At 35.2% G+C, this 27,861-nt stretch overlaps 2 protein-coding genes across 5 annotated transcripts in view; one reads left to right on the top strand and one right to left on the bottom strand.

Annotated features, from left to right (window-relative positions):
- The window catches only part of LOC106161142 (uncharacterized), a 59,842-nt gene that overhangs the window by 23,699 nt on the left and 8,282 nt on the right, over positions 1-27,861 (bottom strand). The gene's annotated exons all lie outside the window — the stretch shown is intronic.
- Positions 1-27,861, top strand: part of LOC106170343 (uncharacterized) — a 46,513-nt gene that overhangs the window by 4,510 nt on the left and 14,142 nt on the right. For all 4 annotated transcript variants that reach the window (XM_087011956.1, XM_087011954.1, XM_087011957.1 and 1 more), the window contains 9 exons: positions 115-207; positions 760-901; positions 1,403-1,517; positions 2,494-2,548; positions 3,077-3,168; positions 3,951-4,020; positions 6,486-6,587; positions 26,317-26,367; positions 26,690-27,811. In XM_087011956.1, coding sequence (XP_086868082.1) covers positions 115-207; positions 760-901; positions 1,403-1,517; positions 2,494-2,548; positions 3,077-3,168; positions 3,951-4,020; positions 6,486-6,587; positions 26,317-26,367; positions 26,690-27,811 — 1,842 coding nt within the window. The remainder of the gene's footprint in view (positions 1-114; positions 208-759; positions 902-1,402; positions 1,518-2,493; positions 2,549-3,076; positions 3,169-3,950; positions 4,021-6,485; positions 6,588-26,316; positions 26,368-26,689; positions 27,812-27,861) is intronic.

The raw sequence follows: 27,861 nt of genomic DNA on the forward strand, positions 1-27,861 counted from the left end.
ATGTCAGAAAATATATCTGGATCTACTCATAAAAATTGTATATTTTAAAAGTAATTTTTTTCTCATGATGGCTTAGATTTAACTTTGGTTATTTTTTGTCTTGTTTTGTTGTAGTTTGATTTCCAAAACAACATTTTGTGCTGCATACAAAAGGGTAACGTCACCAAGAGACATGACTTCACAGAGATAACCAACTTTGAAAATGGGGTAAGGCTATCAAAACCAATGATTGTGTCAGTTGTACTGTCAAGTGAACAGATGACCTCATAAATGTATTAGGTGTGATGCCAAGGATCTTATCCTGATACAATCAGTTGCCAAGCAATCATAATGTGTGTTCTAAAACTGTTGCTAAAGTATGTATTTTTCTTTCAGTTTAATATCTTATCAACTTATTGCATTACAGGTATTTAATAATATAAATGATAGCCATTGGGAATAGCCATTGTGACTGGTATTACAAAAGCTTCACTTTTTGGAGGGGGGCAAGGCACTAGCTTGCATGTCTTATAACGCACCTTATTTTGTCAGTGCATTTTGAGGCATTTTCATCGAGATTATTAATAGTGAGAGTAATAAAGATAAAGAAGCTAAATTAAACCAAATGAAATACAGAGGCATAAGGATTCATGAACTTAGATTCTTGCTTGCAGTACGACTTTGTTACATCCTATGCTTCACATACTGAATGACTGGTTGACTGCAAAGAAATTCAGTAATTTTTCTAAACAGATATTGAACTTAAAAATTTCATTTCAGTACAATCTGTACCTGTCCATCAAGTTCATAGATGGAAGTGATCTGGAAATGGATGCAGACAGCATTGAGGAAAAACACAAAATTCTTCGCTTGCTTCAAGTGGTTTCAGATAAAAATCTGCATATAACCAGAGAAGATGAGGGTAAAGTAAATGCTGAAGATGCATCTTTATATTTCATATGTGCATGCAGGGTATCTGAAAATGCAGTGATCATGTGTTAGTAGCAATGCCAAAGTTGTCTACTGATTTTTTTGTGCTGTGATTTAATGATAATTTAAATAAATGATTGATCCATTTGAACAGCAAGTTCATGTGAACCCTATTCAAAGACCTTTGGGCCATTTTTGACTTTCTTCATTGATATATGATTTTTACCATAAGCATTGTTGAGATTGTATTTGGTATTAGCTGTTTCATTCACTTGCATTTTTTTTCAAAATTTACAACAGCTGATTAAAATTTGGAATCTTTTGTTCAGTTTTATATAAATGGTTTTATTTCAGTTAGCTAATTGAAATTGAAATAAAAGTATATGTTGCTTCTTTAAACATAAAAATGGCAATAAAATATTTATATCTTTACTTTTAAGCATAAAAATGTGATTGAAATATTTAATTATCATTTTGTTTACATTTGTTTTAGAAGAAGATGTATTGGACTATTCTTCCAACTTGATCAAATATGAGACGGTTCTAAAGGAAGGTATCCTGCAGAAAAAATCTAAGTTTTCCCGTCCCTTTGGAAGTACCTTCTCGAAGTAAGACATGATCCTTACCTAGATCATTCATAGTGTGCATTCAGAAAAGTGGACTAAGACTGCATTCACATCGAGTTGAGCCATGACTCTACAAAGCCATGAATTAAATATGGCGGACGTACATGAAAGGAGAACTGCCTAATCTTTTAATAGTCTCTCTGCCTCTCACACGCCTCCCCATGTGTCGTCCCAATGGAGCCGAGATTTAATGACTGTACCCCCACAGGGATGACGCATAACAGATCTGTGGATCAAATATGGTGACCCACTAAAAAGATTGTCACTTAATTCCAAAATAGATTCCCTGCAGGGATTATGCAACAGGCATTCAAGTGGGTCGGCCATATTTGATCCAGGGATCTGTTAGTCTGCTGTTCTGAATGCACTAATAGAGTTTTCAGTCATGTCTGTCAACCTCTCCCACTACCAAGTAACAAAGTCTATTGAAAATGCTCCTCTGCAATAACCTGTACACATATGGCATTTACTGAAATGGGATAGAATGTCAGTTTTCTGAAACTCATGGTGTTCTTTACACATGAATTGTTTTTGTAATCTCTTGCACAAACGCACACTGTGACAGTGCTCTTTATGAAAATGGGAGAATGAGGTCACAGTCAGAACAGTGGACTAACTATTTTGTGGGTCAGATATGGCTACCCACTAAAAAACTTGCCATCCAATCTGCTAATAGCCATTTTATAGATTCCCAGTGGGGAAGTATTCATGTGAATCAGCCATATTTGATCTCCGGACTTGTTAGTCCACTGTTCTGAATGCGGCCTGAGGTGTTTTTCTTGATTGTACAAATTGTTACTGGAGGAGTAAACTATTAAGAATCACTAATATAAAATAATCAATGTTAAAGTGTTTTAAACCAGATTTTTTTATTCATATATAACTTAGATGTAAAGGTGATTATTATTTGTAACATCACTATTAATTTTTTTCTCTTTGTCTTGCTTTTACTTTATAGAAAAATTGTTCAGATCAAGAGAGGACAGTTGTCATACAGCAAAATTGGAGAAGAGGCAAGTGTGACCCATCAATAAAGAATCTTTGGGACTGAAATGGGAAATTTGATGTAACATAGATAATGCTAGCTGATATACAGGGAAGGATTGAGGCCGTCTTCTGGCTCTTCTGGAAGACGGTCAGATTTTCAAGTTTACATTGAAGGATGTAATTTTTTTCTGTCGGAAGATGGTCAAAAATGGACGATGAATCAACAAAGATAGTTTGGAAGACTGTCAGAAAATATCTCTGGATCCGCCCTTGATATATATTCTGTAACTGTTGTGTTATAGCTGATTTTAAGTTCTGTCAGTTTTGTCTTTTAAATGTCCGTCCATTTGAAAGCTTTCCAGCATTATGATTAGCCACAGGCACATAGTATACAATGTTAGGTTGTTTTAGAATTTTGTGGAAATGATGCCTGCCTTTGCAGACAAGGTAGACCAGTTTGGACAATTTTTAAGATAAATTCTCAGATATACACATAGACTATTTGGTATCTTATGAAATTCTTATTAGACTTTTTTTTCATTTTTTTCTGAAAGCCCAAAGTTGTTCCTTTGACAGCAGAGAAAACGGCCATCACCAAAGTTGGGCATGATACATTTTGCGTGTTGAACAACACTAATACTCTCCTGTAAGTAGGATTAATTATTTAAATGCTGATGACAAATGACACTGTGTCATACTTGATGATGTTTTCACTTTAGGGCACTAGGGTGACAAAACATTATGCCTCTTTTTTTTCACAGCATGCTAGATATGACGTATTATAGTAAATGTTCCCAGAGGGGTGTTATATGTCATTGATTACTATATAATGATATATGTAGCAGGCCCAATGCCAATTCAGATAGATTCTTAGTCCACCTAGGCTCAGTACAAAGATTATTGGCAAAGGACATGCAGTCTAAAGCAAACTTATAATCTGTTGCAGCAGATTGCTCTTCGTAATTAAAAATTAAAGTGATAATGTAAATAAACAACAATTAGCTAGACAATTCTCATATGCAGAATTTTACATGGTTTTATCATAACATGCTTTTTTGTGTGTCTGTGTGTGACCAAAATATATTGGGTTGTAATGTTTCAACCAACTTTGGACTTGGGTCCTTTTGTGAATCTGTCCCCAACCACTTATCTCTGGGAAACCAGAGGAATTTTTTAACTTGAATTAACTCTGAAAATAACTATGCAGCTTTTGTGAAATCCTTTTGAACATGGCAAGTGTGTATGTGTGTGAGTGCGTTTGGTCATAGAGAGTGAGTTGTTTGAATACTTGAATAAGTAAGTTCATATTGATTCCTAATTTTTTGTACAAAATGCTTTTCAGATATTTTTTTCTGTTTCCAGTTATTTATGTGGTATTTGATAAAGATGTGTATCAGTGTTAAAAAAGTGAATATGTTATCGTTGTAGGTTCCGTGTACCATATTCTGGGTTGGGAAGCAAGGCAGGAGTAACTGAACACAGGGATGACTGGGTCAAGGTGCGTAACTGAACATGGGTATGATTGTCCTTAGCAAAATATATCAGGTCTGCTGCAAATTAGCAGCAAGTTTGCTGCAGTATGACTGCAAATTAGCAACAAGAAATTTTTTCTTGCAAACTCTTGCAAACTTATTGCTGCAAACTTCTAATTTGCAGCAATATTGCTGCAAACCTTTCATTTTGCTAAGGGTGGATCAAGGTGGATAACTGAACAAAGGGATAACTGGGTCAAGGTGGTTAACTGAACACAGATGACTTGGTCAAGGTGGGTAACTGAACACAGGGATGACTTGGTCAAGGTGGGTAACTGAAAGCAGGGTTGTCTTGGTCAAGTTGGGTGACTGAACAAAAGGATGAGTGGGTCAAGGTGGGTAACTGAACACAAGGATGAGTGGGTCAAGATGGGTAACTGAACACAGGGATGACTTGGTCAAAGTGGGTGACTGAGCACAAGGATGAGTAGGTCAAGGTGGGAAATTGAACACAAGGATGAGTGGGTCAAGGTGGGTTACTGAACGCAAGGATGAGTGGGTCAATTAAGGTGGGTAACTGAACACAGGGATGGGTAAGTCAAGGTGGGTAACTGAACACAGAGATGAGTGGGTCAAGGTGGGTAACTGAACACAGAGATGAGTGGGTCAAGGTGGGTAACTGAACACAGAGATGAGTGGGTCAAGGTGGGTAACTGAACACAGAGATGAGTGGGTCAAGGTGGGTAACTGAACACAGAGATGAGTGGGTCAAGGTGGGTAACTGAACACAGGGATGGGTGGGTCAAGGTGGGTAACTGAACACAGATGAGTGGGTCAAGTTGGGTAACTGAACGCAGGGATGAGTGGGTGAAGGTGGGTAACTGAACACAGGGATGGGTGGGTCAAGGTGGGTAACTGAACACAGAGATGAGTGGGTCAAGTTGGGTAACTGAATGCAGGGATGGGTAAGTCAAGGTGGGTAACTGAACACAAGGATAAGTGGGTCAAGGTGGGTAACTGAACACAGATGCTTGGGTTAAGGTGGGTAACTGAGAATTGGGATGACTGGGTAAAGCTGATTAATTTTACATTATTTACATTATATTTGTATTACTTTCTGATCAATTTTCCCCTTTCAAAGCAGAACTTTGTTCTATCAATATGAACAATGCAAAAGTTTACTCATGTTTCAATGAAATTCTTAGAAATTCTAGAGTTCCATGAACTTTGTCTATGTTCATTGCTAAGGTAAAGAAATAAAAGCTTGCATTTCTCTTGGGATTAATAACACTACCTTTAAATGGATTTAGCTATAATTCTCTAATAGACTCTTTTCTGTTATGTTTCTTTTATTCTGAGTGGTTCATTCATTCAATTTGAATAGTTGGCTGGTTCCTGTTTCACTGACAGAATCATCTCCAGATCTCCTTTCTACAGCCTACACTTTCTCTCCATTCAAACTCAACCACAAGTACCTGATGTTGTTTCTTATACTTAACATTATGAATATCTGACAGATGTGCACCATTTCCTAATTTAAAACAAAATTGATGTACTTGTAAATATATTTTATTTGTTAGAATGATGTTTTGTTAGTGGTACATGTAATGCCTGGTTAGGAATTAAGTTTTGCATGGGGTGTGACTGAATTGCGCAACACACTGCAATACAGCACAGCACAGCACAACACACTTGAAAAAACTAGTTCAGTTGGAAGTAAACACGGGAAAGGATAATGTTTAACAAAATATAAAAGTGAAATATATAATTTTCTACTTAATATTGTTGATACAACTTATCAAATCAGCACAATTTTTTCATCATAGGGTCGGCCGCCATATTGGTGAGTGGCTCTTCATAGCCAGTAATATTTCCAAGAAGAGACACTTGCTAACATGGCTGCCAACTCGATGGTTTAAAAGTCTTGCCAATTTGTGAAGTTATATGTCAACGATGCTGTATTGTGGTGTATTGCACAATTCAGTCACACTGGTTTTGCATGTCTTTTTTGTGTGTGTGTGTGTGAGTGGTTTGTGTGAGTATATGCCCAACTTAAATTTGTCTTTATGATCTTTTGAATAAACTTTTAATCCATTAAGTATTATCAGTTTTAACTAAGAGGTTAGAGATCAGATGTGCCCCGTCTTTTTATTATTTTAGACATATATATATATATATATATATATATATATATATATATATATATATATATATATATATATATATATATTGTTGTTTTTTTTTTTGACATTCTGATTCAGTTAAAAAATGTACACTCTCTTGCTTTAATAAAATCTTAGGTAGTTGATATACTGGCTGTGAACTTTGGTAAGTTTGTCTCTACAGGTGGATGATCCAGTATGCTCATTAATTTCAATACCAGTTTCTCTAAACGTGCTATTTAAATAGTCTAGCTAAATTCAGCTGCCACTGCAGAGAAATTGAAGGTAAAATGACAACACATTGCTATAGCTGTGGGTTTCTATTCCAGGTATTACTGCAGGCCTGTCAGAATGGAGACAATGAAAATCTCCAAAGGAGTGAAAACAAGTCGGGCACTGGCCTAGTGGTTTTGGTTCAGGAGCTTCTACAGGTACAGTAAGGCTGTTGGTTGAAAATGATTCGCAACTATAATCTGAGATGAGCTTTTTCCATGGAAATGCAGAATTCCACATTTATAAATTCGATTCTAATGGTTCTTGAGATTCGTCAAGATCTGCAATAAAATCTGGGGGGGGATAAATGGTCAGAGTTTTTTTTTTAAATCTAGGCTCATGTCTGCTATAGCAAATGATATATAACATGGTGTTTATTAAGTTAAAAAAGTATGTGATTGTAAACAGTAGAGGAAAAGCAAATCAAGGAAGTGGAGAACTTAGTAAAAACGTGTGGGCCCTTGCAAACCCCCCTCCCCTTCTCTCTTCACTTCTCTTGAAAATTTTTTGCATATGGACTTGCAGTATACACATGTATGTATACCTGTACCCCCAACCCATAGAGACCCACCCATAACTCAGTACACAGAATACAAATGTATGTTTACCTGTACCCCCAACCCATAAAGACCCACCCATAACTCAGTACACAGTATATGCATGCATGTATGTATACCTGTACCCCCAACCCATAGTGACCCACCCATAACACAGTGCACAGTATACACATGTATGTATACCTCTACCCTCAACCCATAGAGACCCACCCATAACTCAGTACACAGAATACACATGTATGTATACCTGTACCCCCAACCCATAGTGACCCACCCATAACACAGTGCACAGTATACACATGTATGTATACCTGTACCCCCAACCCATAGTGACCCACCCATAACACAGTGCACAGTATACGCATGTATGTATACCTCTACCACCAACCCATAGAGGCCCACCCATAACTCAGTGCACAGTATACACATGTATGTATACCTGTACCCCCAACCCATAGTGACCCACCCATAACTCAGTGCACAGTATACACATGTATGTATACCTGTACCCCCAACCCATAGTGACCCACCCATAACTCAGTGCACAGTATACACATGTATGTATACCTGTACCCCCAACCCATAGTGACCCACCCATAACTCAGTCCCCCTTTAGGAATAATCCTGGATTTGCCAGTGCATTAGCTTTCTGATACATTTGATACTCGTATGTGTGCAGCGTGAGACTGCAACGAATTTTCATTCAAATCAGTAAGAATAATATTGCTTGGAAGGCTAATTAGAGAAAAATTAAGCTGTCAGTTTCAATTGATCTTACCTTTTGCCCGAGGAAAGATAATGAAATATTACCTCACCCAAAAGAAATGAACCTTTGGTAAATAATAGCATTTCAATGATCTGCTAGAGCCAGTGATCTAAGCCAGAATTAGCTGCAGCGCAGAATCCTTTGGGAAAGATAAAATCCAAATTTGCCTGAAATGATTGTATGATATAATGAAAGAAACTTATTTGAAGAAATGGTTAACTTGATAAATGTGTGGCAGGCTGATAAATGGGAATGGTAGTAACAGCTTCCAATAGTCAGCACTGGCCATATTTTAAACACACATTATAGTTTGAAATTTCAACATTTGTTATAACCTGTGTATTATATAACAGGCCTGTAGCCAGCAATTGCAAAAGGGAATTTTGTCATGAAACCTTTGTTACCTAGATCAAATTTACCCAGAGTAGAACTTTTCCCAACTGAACCCCCCTCCCCCCCCGAATCCCTCCTGGCTACTGGCCTGTATAACAAGATGAAATTCAATATTTCAAAATGTGAACATTGGGCCAGTTTAGGAATATGGAAGAGTACCAAAACCATTTTTCTTTCACTCACTCATACCTTAATTTGTGTTTACTGCTAAATTTGTTTTTAGAATGCATTCCTGAAAAACGTAGGGAAATATTAGAGAAATATTATTCATTTAAAGTCTCTCATATTTAAACATAATACTTAATCATGATTACTCAACCATCATGTAGTCATGTGTTTAGGTAATCCCTATGAAAAGTAGGAATAAACACGTTTGAGGAAATGGCATTTGAGACATGTGATTTAGCGAGACTTTCCTCTGCTTTCAATACTCAACGGCCTGCAAGTCACGCAATGGCACTTGTAAAAGCATGCGTAAGCTGATCGTCTTCCTGTAGAATACTATCTGTTTTTATTAGTGCCACCTAGGTAGTAGTCAGGCATGCAAACATTAAGGCCAACAAATGTTAATTTGCTTATACATGTTTAAAGGTAAAATCCACATATTTTTGTGTTATGCTGTTTTGCATTAATAGATTATAATTAATTTAACAGATCATATTATGTGTAATTATTTACCAACATTTTGGCAGTGCTGTCAGAAGGGAGTGGTGGGAATTTTTTACCTTTTAGGAAAATTTTCCCTTTTTATCTTGAACAATATTTCTAAAATTCGTGACTTTTCTAAAAGAACTGCCAAAAATAAAATGAACAGTTAAAAATCAGAATTGCATTGTTTTATTCACAATTTAGATTTCATGATATTTCAGGCCCATAGTCAGGGGGGGTTTGGGGGGTTCAAAAGAACCGCCCCTCTTGCTGGGAAAAGGTCCACTCTGGGTAAAATTTTATCTAGGTACATGAAGATTTTATTGAAAAAGGTCCACTTTTTCAGAAAAAGAACCCCCTTTTGAAATTGCTGGCTGCGGACCTGCATTTGATTAGTAAATTGAAATATACTTATTTGGAGCTGACATCATTGTAAGAAGTATCTAAAACCAGTCAAAATCATTTTTAATGGAATGAAATGCAAATTATCCCAATCAACTAACTTAGTATGACTAATATCACAGGTTGACTTCTCAAAGTTCACTATAAAAGCAGGGTTTTAGTCAGTACTTTGAAACAGGACATCCAGAATTTCAATTATTATGCTATGGGGGTTGGAGAGCATAAAATACACTTTTTATTTATTTTTAATTTTATTTTTATATACAGGCACTGGATGTGTCTAAATTTTGGTATCCAGACACAGTGATTCTGTCCATGTCATCACTGTTGTTGTCACCATTGCTGTCTGAAACATCAATCCCTATAACTCCCAAACTTCAATTTGCTGAGTAGTTTTGAAGGTTAATAAGGCAGGTATTTTTCAAAATTATCAGCATGATTGGATAATTAATTTTCTGAAAGTGAAATTATAAATTTTTTGCATGCATTTTGGCAACATTAGCCCATTAAGTCCCCTTAAGTACTTCAAATTGGCTGAGTGACTCAATATGTTAATAAGGCAGGTCCATGTCAACAAACAACATAATCAGATTTTTTCCAAATGATATTGATTATTTATGTTTATTTCTTTCTGTATTTTTTTTGTATGATTTTCATATCTTTGTTAATATTGTTGCAATGTTTTTTTTCTTTTTTGGTGTCTGTAAATCTTCCAGCTTTGCTGTTTAGTGTTCACATTCATACTATAAAAAATATCAGCTGTGGCATTTAACTACATCCTTTAAGTCTATGCATCATTACACCACCCAATCATTTAACTTCCCAACAATGTTGCTCCAAGCAATGTGACAATGCAGTGAAGTATCAAGCCGGGGGATGTTTTGATGCAGGCAATATCGTATGCTTTTACTATATATAATAGGGGAGTAACAATACAGGGATATAAAAAGATGATCCCTGAGCTTCCATGAAAGAAAAACACTTTCGTAGGGGAAGTATATGTGACCTTCCCATTAACCCATGTATTCATCAGTTGAGCACGGATGTGGCAACTTCTTTCAACCGTATATTTTGATGAAACTACTCACAATACATGTGTCTTTGAATTTAGGATTATATTGAAGTGAATAATTGAGCGATTTGTCAAAAACAACTGATACACTGGGTTATTGAAATTTGACAAATTAAATACCATTAAAAATAATTAACTGCTTCACATTGTGCCCTATGCTGAGCTCATTGGCAGAGTAACGGAAAAACGCAAGCTGGTGTCATTGCACCCTGTGAATGTCTCCTGGTCAATTATATGGTAACCCCAGAAAGAGGTAATGTTCCAATCATCAGATTGAGCATACTCTACTGTGCATCAAATATTATTTTCACCATCTCAAATTCACACCTTCAATTTAGACTTAACTTTTGTCTTTGACAACGAGATGATAGAAGGGGGGGGGGAGGATTTGCTGAAATTTTAACAAACCGCCCTCATATAAAAAGGGCAGTTCTCTACTTGAGTAAGCCATCCAAAATTTATGGATAGAGTGGCTTAATTTGCTGGCTAAACATGTACACTTGATGAGAAATTAAGACATCCCTGACCCTTGGTATCTGTATGCTTCTTGCCTCAGTCAATTACAGGGGCCATAGGTGTGACAATTGAAGATGATTATTGCATGCAAGATATCTCAGTTGTTCCCTGATGATGCACATCCGGCAAGTGGGCTTAGATTCAAATGCTTTTAACATGTAACAGTGTGTGTGATTTTTAATTAAACCCTCTAAGAGCTTATCAGCTTCCTTTGGCAAAGACGTTTTTCCGGATAATTTCGTAGAAGAAGGCTTTTATCATGGTTCTTGGACATGATTTTTAACACGAAGTATTGAAAGTGTAAAAACCATTTGGTATAAGAAATTGATTAATAGATAAATGAATTAATATATCTATTATTTAAGTTAACTAGCAAATCTTAGCTTGCATATTCAGAAGGGTAAGCAAAACATGGCATAAGTTGCAGAAGAACACAATGGGCAACTGAACACTTACAGTACACATGCACAACTGATGGAAACTTCTTGAGAATATCAGACATGAGCTTTTTCTGTGGAAAAACAGAATTCCGCATTTTAAAAATCAATTCTGAGGTGGCTCCTGGACCCCTGGCTGGTCTAAGGTATTGGGTCCCATGATAAATGTTTAGAGGGGTTTTTTTTAAACCTAGGCTCATGCCTGGAATATAGAACTATGTGTAAATAAAAATGGTAATGTATCATGTCTGTACGGATGCTGCATCAAAGCTATGCAAGTTGTGGTAATTGCATCTTATGTCTGTTTTATAATGGTTACTATAAAGGAAACTTTTGTTGAAGATCATTATAATTTAAACAGTAAGGCATGTCCAAAGTCCAAATTTGGCTGAAGTACTTGTATCAGTATAATCACTGATAGTAGATTTTTATTAATGAAGTCTACTGTTGTACTGTTAATGAGTAATTTGCTAATTAAGGCAGTTGCATATGCAGTAGTTTCTTGAACTGGTACATTTGTGAATAGAAGCAATTATATTTAAAAGGATAAAAATTGTTCATTTCAGCAAAAAATAATTTTCCTGGGGTAAACGACAATTTTCCCATACTTGCCAATGGTTAATGAATCCATTTCTGCATTCTTTTTTTTTTTTAAAGTTAGTTTTTTTGTAAGAATCTCTTCAGAGATTATTACAGAGTATAGCCATCTATGGAGGTCACGTGACAAACACTGATTTCAGAAAAATTGCTATAACTGCCATTTTTGTGCTAAGATATATATTTCTATGAGTTGTTTACAATGTATTTATTGTGAAATATAGATCTCATACAAAGGGTAATTATCCCTTTAATTTTTATTTTTGTCATAATATATTGTTGTCACATGAGTAAGTTAATGATTTACACTCAAATGGTGAAACATGTTTATTAATACATTAGATGCCACAGCAATTAAGTTACGGCATAAAAAAAAAAAGCTTGATCCAATAATTTCATAACTATAATTGGGAATGCAATTGACGTACATGTATGATCGCATAAAGGAATAATTGTTTAACAAGTATTTGTTAAATCCGCACTTGGAGATTACCAGAAGTAATTATAGCCCGTTTATCAGGTAGTTATCAGGTGCATGTCTGACAGAATTGTGTCTAATTGTGGGCAATTTTCACCTTCAAAATGCAACTTTGTCAGAGGCATTTTGTAGTGATATTTATCTGTATGCGAGATGTCTCATGCTTAGAGGTAAACATCCTGTTTATCTAAATTTTTGATAAAATATGATAATTTTTAGTAACCATTTTGTGTCTGCCTTAATGAGCTGATATACATTCATCCGAAAAATTGAACTCTGAGTCTACTCTTCCCTATAATAAGCAGTTATTGACAGTAGACATTTAGAATACTTTATTTAGAAGACCTCAGTTACTAAAATGGGTATTTAGATTTTGACCTAATTTCATATTAATTCCATTCCCTAGTAATTATTTAAAAAGTGTTTAAAATATTTCACTACAGTAACACACTGCACAAATGTATTTGTTGACTGTACTCGTTTTTTTTATGTTACATAATATCAGTATACACTTTATACATTTGTGAGGCAACATAAGATTAAACAATCTATATGAAAGAGGTCAATTTTTTGTAGATGTAGAGGGGGGTCTATCTAAGAAGGTCATGTGCATTTCAAAGATCTCAAGTGAAATACATGGTGTCCTTTTGCTGTAATGCAAACTAACTGGTTGTATATTAGCACTCTTCTTGTTGATGTGAAATAATGCTTAGAAATGAATTGGATAAAAAGACCAACCTAGCTCTCTCTCTCTCTCTAACACTTTTGTAAAAGTTTCAAATTATTAATTTCAGTACACCCATATTCCAAGACAGGACAGATCTTTATACAGTACACAGGATCTTATTTCTATAATCAGTTGTTCTTTTTTTTCTTGGTTGAAAAAGACTGCACTATTATTTTAAAGCTTTTCTGCTGGTGAAGGCAGGTTGTCATCCTGCTTTCCACCATGTAGATAAGAGGTTACCCAGTCTCCACCCTTTCAAGTAGTGTTTTCCAATAGGGATGCATGGTAAGCAAACGTAGCATGTGGAGTGCAGCCTACATGTAAATAGTTTTTTTTTAAATCACACCATGATTTGATACTTTCTGTGACCATGATTTGATACTATGAGTATCAGAAGTCAGGAGTGAAATTGTTTGTTTTTCCATGCAGAAAGTCATAAACAGACCTTGACTAAAAAAATTTAGGATAAAAAATTCAGAATGTGTCACAAATGGTCTTTTCCAAGCCATGAACTAAGAGCTTCACTTTGTTCTTTCCTTCAAAACACTCTGAACAAACTCCTTCAGGCGTCATGTTTGATCTTTTTGTGGTCACAGTTTCCAGTAAATTGTCACTCATCACCATCAGTAGCGCACAAAAATACAAAGCATCTTCTTGGTAACGTAGAAGTATGAGTTCAAGTTGGGGTTTTCATTTGAGTGGTCAGTGACACATGTCACCGCATGTTCATTATAACAGGAATAGTTTCTGTGACTTGATGTTTTACAAGAGTAAAGACAACCACACAGAGATTTTTGCTGCTACTGAGTTCTTTTATTATATACAGATATCTGCTCCCCTGTATCTCAGTCACTTTCTGCTGTGCCAGTATATGTCTGCTGTGTAGACTCTCTCTGCTCATACTGACTACTCAGAGGATTCAGGAGATTTTATACACAAAATTGGAAAGTCAGGAGAATGAATGCAGGCTCTCGTAGGACTGAGGAAATTACCTTTTTTTATTGAAAGAAATGGGTGCAGTTTAAAATACAGTTCGATTTGACAATGATATATTGCTGATCACGATCTTATATTTTTCTTGAACCCCCCTTTTTGCTTTGAAAATTAAGGTCCACTCTGAGTAAATTTGATGTTGTTTGATGTTGCCTGCTGGCTCCCTATTTGTCACTTAGAACTTGATGGTCAAGTAAGAGTGAAGTATCTGGTCTGGCAGTGAAAGATATTGTTTGTATGCTCATTAGCTCTCAGCATCTCATATGGAATCTGGACACGTATCTTCCTCAGAGAGGTGAGAACGTGGACTGCCATACAATGTGAATCAGGGCAAACCAGTTTGCCAGGCATATTGTAATCTAAAAAAACTGCACTGAGACATATTATAGTATGGTGTGGTATATAAGAAGCAGAGTTTACTTTTACACAACAGTGTTATGCAGCATACTTGTATAAAATGTATGGACATTAAATTTCTGTTCTGATTTCATGGAGCCATTGTAAGCTAGTGATTGCCTGAATGGTATCATTACCTTATTTTTGTTGATGATTCGAAATTAAAATTTAGCATAAGAAACCTGTAAAAATAGTCTTATTTAAAGAAGATCACAAGACCGCCCAGTGCCATGTTAGTAAATATGCACTTTTCTTATTGACAATCTACTTCTTGGAAAACTAGAATGGGGATAGGTATGTAATTGCCAAGGAATGCAAAGAAGAAGTATCATTAAGCTTCATTTCCTCATGAAAATTGCTGTATAAGATACTGGGCGCACTCAAGTTAGGGTGCAATGGCATTTCTGGATAGCTAGCTGGTTACTTGCTTGAAATGATACTATGTAGTACTTAATTGGTTCTGATGGAAAGATTGGCAACACAATGAGCAAAAATAGCAAAAAATTTAATTTTCCTGGAAATTTCAACACTTCAAGTCATCATATGGAAAAATGTTCATGGAATTACCTTTCATAATTAACCTGCTTTTGAGTTGTAACTTTCTATATTTTGAGCATTCTCAGAATAAAAATATAGAGACTGGTGAATTTGACTTGTGGTTAATCAGGACTTGACGCTAACTTGAGTGTCCCTGGGCCAGCAAGCCACCTTTAATGTCGAGTCCTGCCAATCAGAAATTAAGAACTTGAAAATGGGCTTAAAAATCATAATCTTAAAATGGTTTTGGATACGGTACACTTGGTGATAAAAGGGAAATCCCAGTAATTTTCAGGATTTTTCCCCAATGTTATATATAAAGGTGTTATTGTTTGCTTTAAAAGAAAAGAAGTAGAGTCATCAATTTTTTTTATAGTGAAATAGAGTAAATACGTCAGGGTGATTTCCATTTTTGTATACGGCACTGTTACACTGATTAAAGAAGGGTACCTTTCAAAAATCAGCATGATGGAATTATTTTTATAAAAGCACAAAATAATTTGTTTTATTAAACTTCAAAATGCTGAGTGACTTTATATGTTAATAAGGCTGGTTTCTTTCAAAAGTCAGCATGATTGGATTATTTTTATGAAGGTTATTGACTGATTTTTTTCATGTATTTTGGCCATGTTTTCACCATATTCAAACACTATTTTTGCTTTACTTCAGATTTGCCAAATAGCTTCTAAATTAAATAAAAAAGGCAGGTTCTTTTAAAGAAATCAGCATGATCAATTTTTTACAATTATTATTGATTGTTTTGTAAATATTGCTTTGATAGTTGATAAAGTATATTATAATATATATTTTGAAACTTCAGGTAAGATAATTGGTACTTTGTTTCTTTATGTTGTTTCAGCATTGTTACAGCTTTTGGGATATTTTCCATCCAGATCAGATGATAAATGAGATTAATGTGCAGTCTCTAGGATTTAATGTTAGATTTCATAGAACTAGCTATAATTCAGCTATGGAGTAAGTGAAATGACAGTTTATATCCATTTACATATTCTTATTTACATTTTTCATCAAACAGGAAATGTGTAATATTTAAAATCAAACCTGCGTAGAACATGGAGAGAGAGACACTGACTTAAGTCATACAATGTATGCGATTAATGTTGAATAATGTTTTGGTGTAAAGGGGTTGTATAAAATCAATTAAAAACAAAATATACCTGAATATACCAAAATTTTAATTAACCTTGATCTAGTGGAAAGAGCGTATCACAATACTGTTAAGTAACACAGCATCAGTTAATCAACTATTTCAAATTCAATTAATTTTTTTTCCAAACTATCTTGAGTTATTGTAGACTTCGCTACTGTTTTGAAGTTAAAAATAAGAATCTCTTTCACCTGTTTTGTCATTTGACCAGATTTGTTTTCCGTACTGTGTTTTTGTCTCTTCAGGCATATCAGATAGATCAGTCCCAAGTGCTTTGTTTATTCGAAGCACACCATATCTGTTAGGGTGTTTCAAATCGATGCAACCAATTGACTTAGAGCAATAGATAAATGTATCCATTTTAAACATTTGCCTCCTTAAACTATTGAGAAAGGCTCTCTTTCCGTAGCGAAGCACTTGTTTTGCTGATGTTTCTTTGAGTTCATTAATTGCACGGGTTGGAGGATCCAAATTGATACAGCCCATTGATGGTGAACAGTAGTGATAGGAACGTTTCCCTGTTGGCTTCTGTGTTTCTGGGGCCAGTGCTGCCAGCTGCTCTTCTATCTTTGCCTGTTCATCCCACTGAGCCCGCTGAGGCACTTCTTTACCAAATCGTATTTTTGCTCCATTGCTTTTGACTGAGTCACTAGCTGGACGGACCACATCTATACAGCCAAGGCTTTGAGAGCAATAGGTGCGCCCCCTTTTTATTAGGATAGTGCTTTTGGGAAAACCTGTTGACTGATTGATTATTCCCTTGTCAAACCCTGGCTTCTGCTGGTCTTCATCTACTTGAATCGATTCCATCAGTTTCTTCATTATGTATGGAGGGTTTTGTTGTAATGGATGCCTCTTGTTCTGAAACCAGCCTGGCTTGTAGTCTCTGTCAATGGTGGGCGTGTCCCCATTTGGATAGACTTGTCCATTGATGTACACACTAAGAACTGTACAAAGAAGAAGATGAAGCATAGATTTCCAATCTGAAATTGAAAGAAAATTATGCTGAAGTTGATTCCACTGTGCTTTTTCCTATATACTTTTACAAAACTTGAAAATTAAGAAAATGTGAGCAACGATAATTATTTTCTAGAAAAGTGAAAACATTTTAGAAGGTGCACGATGCTTTATTTATTTTGAACACTCTCTCTCTCTCTCTCTCTCTCTCTCTCTATCTCTCTCTCTCTCTCTGTGGATGCAATAAACGGGGAATAATACAATATAAGCACGATTCATATTATTTAGGGGTTGAAATGACTTCTGCCAAAGTAGTTCATTTAATTTATTTATCAACTTATAATGACATCAGCAAAATCAAATCCATTATTGCTTGTTACCCATTTCTGATATAATCTAATAATATCAATGTTGATTCATAACTAACTTTTTGAGTTGGGCTGCTAAATAACAAACCAACAAGAACAATTAAGGAAAAACATAACATCCTTGGCGAACATAACTATCTGGCTGTCCTTGTATGGCTTATATCGTGGAGACAATTTGTCATTTGAAACTGCTTACACTCTCCAGTGCCGTTCAAGTTTTTCAGTGCCTGGAACCGCTTGATATCAAGGAGTTAACTATTTTCACTTTCCTTCCTTTCTACAGAGAAGGTTGATTACACCAGGAAGTGGCACCTAGAGACATTGGTAAATTCACCAGCAATTTCGGGAAAATTCACGCAGTGTCTTTGTTTGTAAACTGTAATATTCTTTATAATACTTTGTATAAAGTCTAAAGAGCTAAAGGAAGTTTGTTAATTAATCTGATTAAGAAGTTGGGTTCAAGAATCCTTTGTCTTGATTTGATGTTAAAGAGTGGAATTCCCCACAGATTGTCAGAATGTACCTGAGCAAACAACGCATAAACATTAAATGATTGAAACTGGTTATTGTTGTCAGCGTTGGATTTCCTCACAGCAATTTACACTTAAATATTTGGAAAGTAGTAGTATCCTACTTAAAAGTATGCAACGGTGTCTGTATTTTGAACATATTTGTAATTTTTATTCATTGCTAAATTTGCGTAGTTCCAGAAAAACTGATAAAAACTAGAATTGCTATAGATATATATATATATACATTTAGATTTTGAAGAAAACATTTTAAGTTTAGGTTTGTGTTCATGATCTGTACTTAGCCTAGTAAATTAGTAGGTGAAATTTACATTTTCTGCTTATCATTAATGAGATGCTTGCAAACTGGATTTCTAATAAGCTGCTGTAGCATGTCTAGGATTTGTATAGATATCCACTATTGTGATTCAGTCTTTTTTTTTCGAGAAAAAGGATGGCTGAAGTGGGAATAAGTAGTTGGTTCTGGTTTAATTAAGGATGAGTTAAGTGGGTGGGTTAGGTAGACTTTATGTTATGTTGTGGGTGGGTCAGGTGGTTTAATGGGGTTAAGTGGGTTTAAAGGCAGGGTTAAGTGGGTGGGTCAGGTGGATTGATAGGTGAAGTGTGTTTAAAAGTGAGTTGAGCTTGATATAGCCATACTTATGTCATGTGAGTGTAAAGTATGAACTTATGACCATTAAATGTTAAGAGTTTGTAACATAGTCAATTAAAAGTAATTGGAGCGGATTCTAAGGAGTTGAAAAGTGTAAAAAAAAACATAAAATTTATGACTAGAAAAAAAGAGAAAAAGATGGCAGCACAAAACAAAACAAAGAAAAAAAAAACAGTTATTTAACTGTAGATGTGGTAAGTCACGAGAACCAGGGATAAGTTAATTGTTTGCTCTAAGCAGCTTTTATTCCCCACTCATGTCTGATTCACATATTCTTAACCCCAAATTGCCTTTGATAATAGGATAGAATATCCTTATAATGTGGGTATAAACCTTTATGGGTGTTCACTTACCAACTTAATGGTACTTTTCCCGTTATAGTGCTACTGGGTGGTCAAATTACACAGTGTAATTATTAATCAATGAATGTTTAAAAGATGGCCTTGATATGATAGTCTTTGCAACCTAAGTTTAAGGCAGCATCTTCTTAGGTATACTGAACAGATGTAATCACAAATATGCACAATTGCATTGAGAAAAATAAAAAGCAATAAATAATTATATTATTTTAATACGCAAATTAGCATTTAAAAAGGAGTGGCATTAAACAGTACTGTTATATTAATTTTAATGCACAAATAAGCATTGAGAGAAATTAATGAGGTAAATAGTTATATTAATTTAAATATACAAATTTCACATTTATAAACCAGATACATTCAGCTTACTTGTATGCTTCTGTAGGGATTGAAGGCAAGCCTCTCAGGCTGGTCCTCAGATTTATTTACTTTACTCTGGCAGTAACTAATTAATTTTCAAACCTATTTTCCACCCTCTAACTGTCTTAATGAAGTCCTTATACTTTGTATCTTTGTTTTTCTTAATTTCATTTTTTAGATGCCATATTTGGCTCATTCATTTCAGAATTTTTTCTTTTAGACACATATCATAATATGCAACCATCAGCAAAAATGAGCATGCAGAGCTTGACGTGCCTTATATTCTAAGACTGTCACATATAAATGCATTTTTAAAAATTAATGCTGTATTTATATTACTTATGACCCATAAAATAATTGTTTTTATAAGCTCTGACGTACATATTTTTTACAAATTAGAGGAAAAAAGAAGCCTAAACTTAAGTCTTATAAAAAATTGCTTTGTCTAATAAAATTTTCTGTTCTTTTTCGTTATGATTTAACCAAATGAAAACTAACATATTTTAATTCATCTGGATAGGACATTATTCCTAAGGTACGGACCATATTTTTATTTACTGTTTAAAAACAATCAATTGAAATTAAAAATGACAGAAAAATTAGCTACCTACCTGTCATTATGTGAATCACAAGTGACTTCCTAAGGCGTGTCTGTTTGTTTCAACTCCAAGCAGTGGACCTTATATAGAGCTGTCAGCGTGGAGACAGCTAGTGGGTGTGACAGGAGCTGTTTCAGAGCTGCCTCTTGTGCGTGATTATCCTGGCATTGTAGGTGTGACACTAGAATCGTTCTCTACCGTAACCTCTTCTGCAGATGCCTGACTAAACTTAATATGCACACTGTAACGTACCATTAACACAGCTGGCAATTGGTAGGTACACTTAAGGGGGTGTGATACATCACGAAGGCCTACAATTGGCAAAATAACTTTTTTCCTCATTGCCTTTATGAAAAATACTTATTTTGATATAGGCACAATTTAGGATTGGAGAGAGAAAGTGATTGGCTTCTGATGTAATTACATAGCTTAGTTATGAAAAATACTTGTTTTGATATAAGTGCAATTACGGATTTCAAAAAAAAAAAAAAAAAAAAAAGAAATTAAAGAAAAACTCTTTTTTGATGTGTTATTTACCAACCCATACACTTCTACACACAGCATGGCCAAGCATGTATCAATTTAGCAGATTGATGAGAGAAAGTGATTGGTGTCTGATGTAATTACATAGATATTATCATGAAAATTGGCATGGTCGTTGACAAGGATGTGAGCTACAATCTGGAAGCATGTTTGGTTTTATATTTTCTGTTTAGAAGATGCATGTATGAGCCCCTATAATTATGTTTGTAAATTAAACAAAAGCGTTTTGCCTAATTACTGATGAAACTCGAAGTAAGCCTGTCAGGAAAGTTTCCTAGCAATGACTTGTAGAACTTATGATTTTTATCAATCCTTAAAACAGTGTGGATAGATCTTCAGGTGGGTGAGATCAGTTTGTGGTTACAGTTTTTTATCCCTAAAAATACGAATGTAGGAAGCATAAAGAATTTAATTAATTGCATCTTCTAAGCATGAAAAATATATACCAAATTGAAGAAATAAAGACTTTGATAAGAAATAACCTCTTAACTGAAAGAAATGGTATTTTAACAGAATTAATAGTAATAATGCCTGTCTCCCCTCCCTTTTAAAAGCAGGACTGGGTATATTGCTCGTCACAGGTCTGTCTGTCCAACCATGTTTTTCAATAAATGGAGAACGGGTGGATCGATGGTCCTCATATTTGGTAAGGAGATTTGCCATCACATGTAGATGACCCCGATTGATTTTGAGAGCATTAGGTCAAGTGACATATTGACCCTCAACACATAAACCTTGTCTCACAAATAAAAAGAGGAACTAATTTTTACCTATATGGTCATTATAAATGGCATCTGTGATATGAAAACCTCTTGTTATTATATTCCAAAAATAATGATTTTAAATAATGGTAATTATTTGATGTATTGATTATTTTCATTTTTACATCTGTATTGCCAGCATGGTTCATCAACAGTTATTTTTTCATTCAAAAATGCAAATACGGCCAGTTCTCAAAGGAGTAAGTTGATACTTTTTGAAACTAGGTTAATTTTTTGTTTACATGTCAGAGAATCCTTGCCTCGTATCTCTGATATTTTTCTGTTTTCAAGAGAATTCCTGCAGATTAATACCATGTTGAGATGTAACTTACCCATCATTGATTTTGTTGCTTTATCTGTACAGCCATTCACTTTTTTTACTGTGTTTTTAGGTACTTAAAATATTCAAACACAAAAGGCAAGGCAGCATGACTGTCATGAATCTGGTTTCTGTGGTTTTGTTTTTATAAGGTTTGGCTCAGGTTTGGCCAAAGTTTTTTCCTTCTTTTTTGTGCTGAAAGTTTTTCTTCATCATTCAGGCCTGTAGCAAAACCCAAAATGTATAAATGCCAATAGTATCAGTTGGCAGTAAGTTAATCCAAGAATAATTTTATTGAGCTCTGTGTGTACACTGGAACAATAGTGGTACTGGAACAACCTTTTGATTCATTTGGTCTTGCTCAGTGGGCTTTTTTTTTTACCCCAGCCCGACCCAAGTGTGGGAGAATCAAAGGGGTGAGGGGCACCTCAGAGCATTTTTCCAGCACTATATACTATTCAGTAAAAAGTTGAAAAGTGCATATATAAGACTTGGAGGAGAAACCATGTACCAGTGCCCCTATAGTTTGTTTTATGTTATTGTATAATGAAGCATTGATTGTTTGTGATTCCAGTCTTAGATGTTACTTAATAGATCACCGCATCCAGTGGTTAATTACTGTAGTTCCAGAAAACGGTCAGATTTTCAAGTTTACATTCACGGATATCTATTTACTCTCTCTCTCTCTCTCTCTCTCTCTATATATATATATATATATATATATATAGAGAGAGAGAGAGAGAGAGAGAGAGAGAGAGAGAGAGAGAGAGAGTTTAAGATAGGTACCAACAGTTTATTAATAGGATTATAATGTAGACAAAAAATATGTCATTTCTGTACAGAAATGTAAGAGATACTGGTAGTGCCTACATGCTTTTTTTCCCCATGGTTGAGATTCACTGACTGTTGAACAAAACAATCTGTTACTCATTTCCTCCTTTTTTCAAATCCTATTTTCCACCATAAATATGAAGTCTCAGGTTGATACAGCACACAGGAAATTGGGATATACTATGTACCAATCTGGGTGGTGTCTCTTTGTAAAATGTTCATGCATAGTTTTTGTGGTATCCCATTATGTTATTGAATGGCAAGGGGAAAGCAATGAGATCTAGCTATTGTGGACTACTGTAACACTGTTGGTGTAGTAATGTTTTTATACTTGTATGTTGTGGGATATGCTTGATTATTATTCTGCACATCCAATGGCAGGGATCAGATTTGTTGACAGTTTTGCATGTATTCTATAAACATTTGAGTCAATTTTTTATCTAAATTTGGTGAAGGTCTGAATATTGTTTATTAGTGCTATGTTTTTATCAGACACAAATTAATGATTAAACTAATGATTCTTCTGATTTTTTATATACACAGCATGCAAAAGCTCTTATAATTTCATCAAAATAACACAACTATTTAACTTAAATGATAAGGTTTACCAATAGTTAGTTAGACTGATTTCTTTTCACAGCCTTGCTGCCAAGTTCTCGTTGATTTAACTGCATACAGTACTATGTTTACAGTTGAGTTAATTTTCATTTTCTTTTAAAATGATTTTCCTGTTAAGTGCATTATTGTAAGCTCGAGGCTATGGTTGTCTTTAATGTTATTTTGAATCATGGCCTTCAGAAAGCCACTGAGTTGTACATGAAACTGTATCCTTCACCTAATTAGTCGTTCCAGTCTATTAGTGCGCATGGTAAATATTCACCCAATTCGAAACAAAATTTAACATTATTATTTTCGTATTGATGTTTTTCTATAGAAAACAATGAAATCCACTGAAAGGGTAAATTGGCTCAAGTCAGTTGGTATACCGGTTATTATATGTGCCTTAATTTAGAAATAACTGATATATTTTTAAGATATTGTTTAATTTATGGTGTTTGGATTTTTTGAGTAATTGCAGCCACAATGCAAACTCTTCGAGTGTTTGACAGTGTGGTAATATATTAAACATTTCCCGAAGTTGGCCGAATTTTTAAGACATACTTGCAGGAAAAGTACATGTATTGCATTATGTAGAGAGTAGATCTTAAGAGCTGGTTTTACAAACTTATAATTCAATATCATGTTCTTTGTTTTCCTAATAGAGAACAATCGGAAATTCAACACTTTCTTGTTTATTCATTACTTAAGTGTCTGTTACTCCCGTGAGAATTTTAATAGCATCCATTAATTGCAACTTTATACCATTTCCAGTTATTATTGACATCAACAGATGTACTCATAATGATTGTTTTATGATAATACACAGTTTATGTTATTTATTTTTGAAATTTTTTTTTGAATAAATGAAATAATTAAAATTAATCTGAAAGTGCATGCAGGTACTTATTGTGATACATTTTGAACTTAATGTGTATGTTTTTTGCCCTTGTACCAAGTATCTGAAAGGAAGTGTTGAAAATGTTGAAACTTGTTAAAATGCAAAATTTCAAAAATGTTCTTCTGTCTGTCACTATACATGCAGCTGTTGTCCTCTCTCTCTCTCTCTCTCTCTCTCGCACACACGCACACACACACACACCTTACATTTCTTGTTTCTCACTGCATAACATACATGTATGAGTTCCTGAATTGAAATTTGTTGTACATATTTAGAGTAAGAATTTTTCAGTACACTGCTGGTTCTGTACATGTGCAATTGAAACTTTGTTGGTGCCAAAAAGTGATCTTTGCATTAATGTGTTTTCTCCCATTATGTGTTGCAGTTTAAGTAGATTTTTTTTTTTGTGAGAAAAATGTTTTCACCCATAGTGCATATACAGGTGAAAACTAAAGCAACTTCCTAGATCATAAGGACATTCACAGGACAACAGGGTGTGGGCAGCAATGAACAATAGTATTTTAACCAAATTGAATGTATGAATAATGGTGTCATGATTGCTGCACCTTTATCCTAATACATTAGGTGGGTTGGGTTGATGTGTTTTGATCAATGACGGAATTATGGTGCCATTATTGCTATAATTTCTTCATCATATAGCAATGGGTATAGGTTTGGTTTCTGTTGAACCACAGGGCATGATAGTATTGCCATTGTTGGCCAAATCATTTTCAGCCCTACTTAATCGTGGAGGGGGTAGTTTTTCAATTTTTTTTTTTTTTTGTATCAAAATTTAAAAATTAACCAGATAAGGTACACATGCTGTAAAATCATAAATATCTTTGAAAGAGAGCTAAACAGTCTGCTTTTTTTCTTTACAAAAAATAATTTTTCAAGATTTGATAAAAGCAAAATTAATAAGTCTCATCAATCAGTATTTCATTTCACTAAAATGTATAGCATTGATGTGATTTAATATAATGTAATATAATGCAATATAATGTTCCTTCTCAGTGAAGGATAGAGCAAATTCATGCTTATAGACACTGCCTTTTTTCTTAAAGAACTCAGCTTGAGAGAGTGCACATCTTGAATTTGTAGACTTTGATGGAAGTAATTATACCAAAAGCCCCATCAATCATGTGTTGGGTCTTCTACCTGTGGAATTCCCCTAGGAGAATATACGGGCACTGCAAATATGAATTGTATTTAATAACTTCTTTGTTTTGGTATCAATCATTCTTGCTAAATAAAATTTTGCTCGACTCTTTTTGACTTTTCTTGAAAGCATTGTGGCCTTCTAGATTTTTTGTATTGTACTTTAATGGAATTATGTTCCTTGTTTTTAGAGTTCCAGATGTAGTGTTCTAAAACTTTTGGTCAGCCAATGTAACTTTACCCCCCCCCCCCCCCTCCGCCCCCCCCAGAAAAAAAAATTCCACATGTAAAGTCTAAATTAAAAAACAGAGTGCAGTGTTCATTGGTGAGATATAATGCTAAGAACTATGAAAATAAAAATACCGCCCATGCAGTTCTATTAGAGTCTCTACCTTTAATTTGGAGATACATCATTATATGCAATAACCTGTCATCTACACTGTATAATAAGCACTGAACATTATCACCTGACTCAAAAATGTTTAATGCATGTATTGTCTGAACTAGAAAGAACCTTAGGTATATTGATGTGTCAAAGGCTGTGTTCTGAATGTGTTCAACGAAAATGATTTTGTCTATGAGCAGGAAGGAAACTCTTGATTTCATTATACACAGAGTTAACACTGGGTTCAGATGCTGGCAAAATGCAGGGTGAAAAGTAGAGCTAGGATGTTTTTTGTTAAAAATGGTATTGAGCATGGCTTAAGTGGTGATACATCATAGTAAAATTAACTGAGACAGAACTTAGAGGAGACATAATACCCTAATGATGGAGTGTTACTCACTGCGTTAAAAATCATCCACACCAACTAGTTTAACACTTTTGCCACTTGACATGCATTTTGCAGGTAGAAACATACATATATATAGATAGATATAGATAGATAGATAGATAGATAGATGTGGAAAATATTAACCTGAATATGTCAGAAATCCTAAAAAAAGTTCAAAATCCATGAGCACATAATCTGATTGGCCCTTAATTTGGACTTAAAATACCTGATTCCTTTAGCTAACAATTTTTTAAAAATCTTAATCTTTTAAAAGCCATCGAAGCATTTACATACCCACTCAAACACAGTTCTAATTTTAAGAAATTGTAACTTAAAAAAACAGTATCTGTAAAATTCACAATTTTCCCTCATTGAACAGATCGAGTAATTACCGTAAATAGTAAAATAACTTACATATAGCTAACAGGTGGTTCCTACCCCACATATATGGAACTATATTTTCTCTTTTGTCTATTATTTTGTTATTTTCAGGCATTGAATGGAATTGAAAGAGAACTGATTCATGTCACCTCTAAAGAGAAGGTAAAACCACATTTTTCTATTTGTACCATGCTGATCGATTGAGTGAAATTGACCAGCTGCCAATTACAATACCAGCATATACATGTATATATGAAAAAATTAGAAACTTAGAACTCAAATGTGTTCATATATAGATTGCTATGTTGTCAGTGCTATAGAATTGATGATAATTTTGCATGGTGACTAATTGAAGTTTCCTAATTTTTTTACCATAAAAAGGTGCAGCATGCATTATGTGCCTTAATGAAAAACATTGATACCTTTAATGATTACCTTATTCAAGTGACAACTTACTTATAGAATTATCCTTTGACTCATCTAGGTGACCAGTCTTATGAGACTCGCCCAAACGCTGGAGCAGCATGTGCAGCATCTGCCACTAGGAGACACCATGCAGCAACCCCCTACTGCAGACACATACACCAGAGCAACAGTGGGAGACATCCTGGAATCCATTCAGGAAGATCCAAGCAATAATAGTTATGATGAAGAGTATGACAGTGTTCAGACTGAAGCAAATGGGAACCTAAGACCTGCATCAGGTGACACTGATGCTCACAGTTTTGGTGATAACCATGGGAGGATTGTGAACTACATGACAGAGATCAGTTCTGATTATAGCTGTGTTGATGATGGTGAGGAGGAAGATGGGGAACAGAAGGATGGGGAGGAGGCAGGTGAGGAACGGTTGGAGGGTGAGGAGCAAGAGGATGGGGAGGAGGAGGGTGAGGAGCAAGAGGATGGAGAGGAGGTGGGTGAGGAACAGGAGGAGGGTGAGGAACAAGAGGATGGAAAGGAGGCGGGTGAGGAACAGGAGGGTAATCATGAGGAGAAGGAAGAAGAGGGTGATGAGAAAAAGGAGGAAGATGGGGTAGAGGAGGACAGTCACCTTGAAGCTTTTTCTGTAGATCCTTCTGCAAAAGCTCATGTTAAAGAAGAAATTCAGTATACTGATGAGGTACACCAAGGTTCAAACTCCAAAGAGCTTGTTTATTCAGAAGATTCAGAAATTTCAGTTGCTGCCTCCATGAGGGCTTTATCTGACTTGTTACAAGAACTTGATAATGGAGAACAGTCTGCTGAAGAAACAATGGCAGAGGGATCTGTTCAGAAACCGGACTGTTCAAATGAGAAATGCCTTCCATCTACCCAGTCTTCAACCCTTATTACTGGTTCAGTTGACAGTGGACAATCTCGGTCTGATGTACCACCATCAACACCCACCAATTCATCTACTGCCCCACTCCCAACCCCATCACCTCCAACCTCACTCCCTCAAGGCACCCCACCACCTCTCCCACCCCCTCTGTGTGCCCCTCCACCCCCTCCCGGTGCCCCTCCTCCACCTGGTGGTCAGTTTAGTATGAAGACAGGACGCACGCTGAAGAAAACTACTCAGCAGAAGTTGCGAATGTTTAGATTTTCTACGCTTCCAGTTAATGCGGTAAGCTATTGTGGCTTTTTTATCATTGGTGTGACTTTTATAGATACACT

This window comes from Lingula anatina, chromosome 4 (genome assembly GCF_051362555.1).
Source record: "Lingula anatina isolate TDL-2025a chromosome 4, LinAna3.0, whole genome shotgun sequence".
Lineage (NCBI taxonomy): Eukaryota > Metazoa > Brachiopoda > Lingulata > Lingulida > Lingulidae > Lingula > Lingula anatina.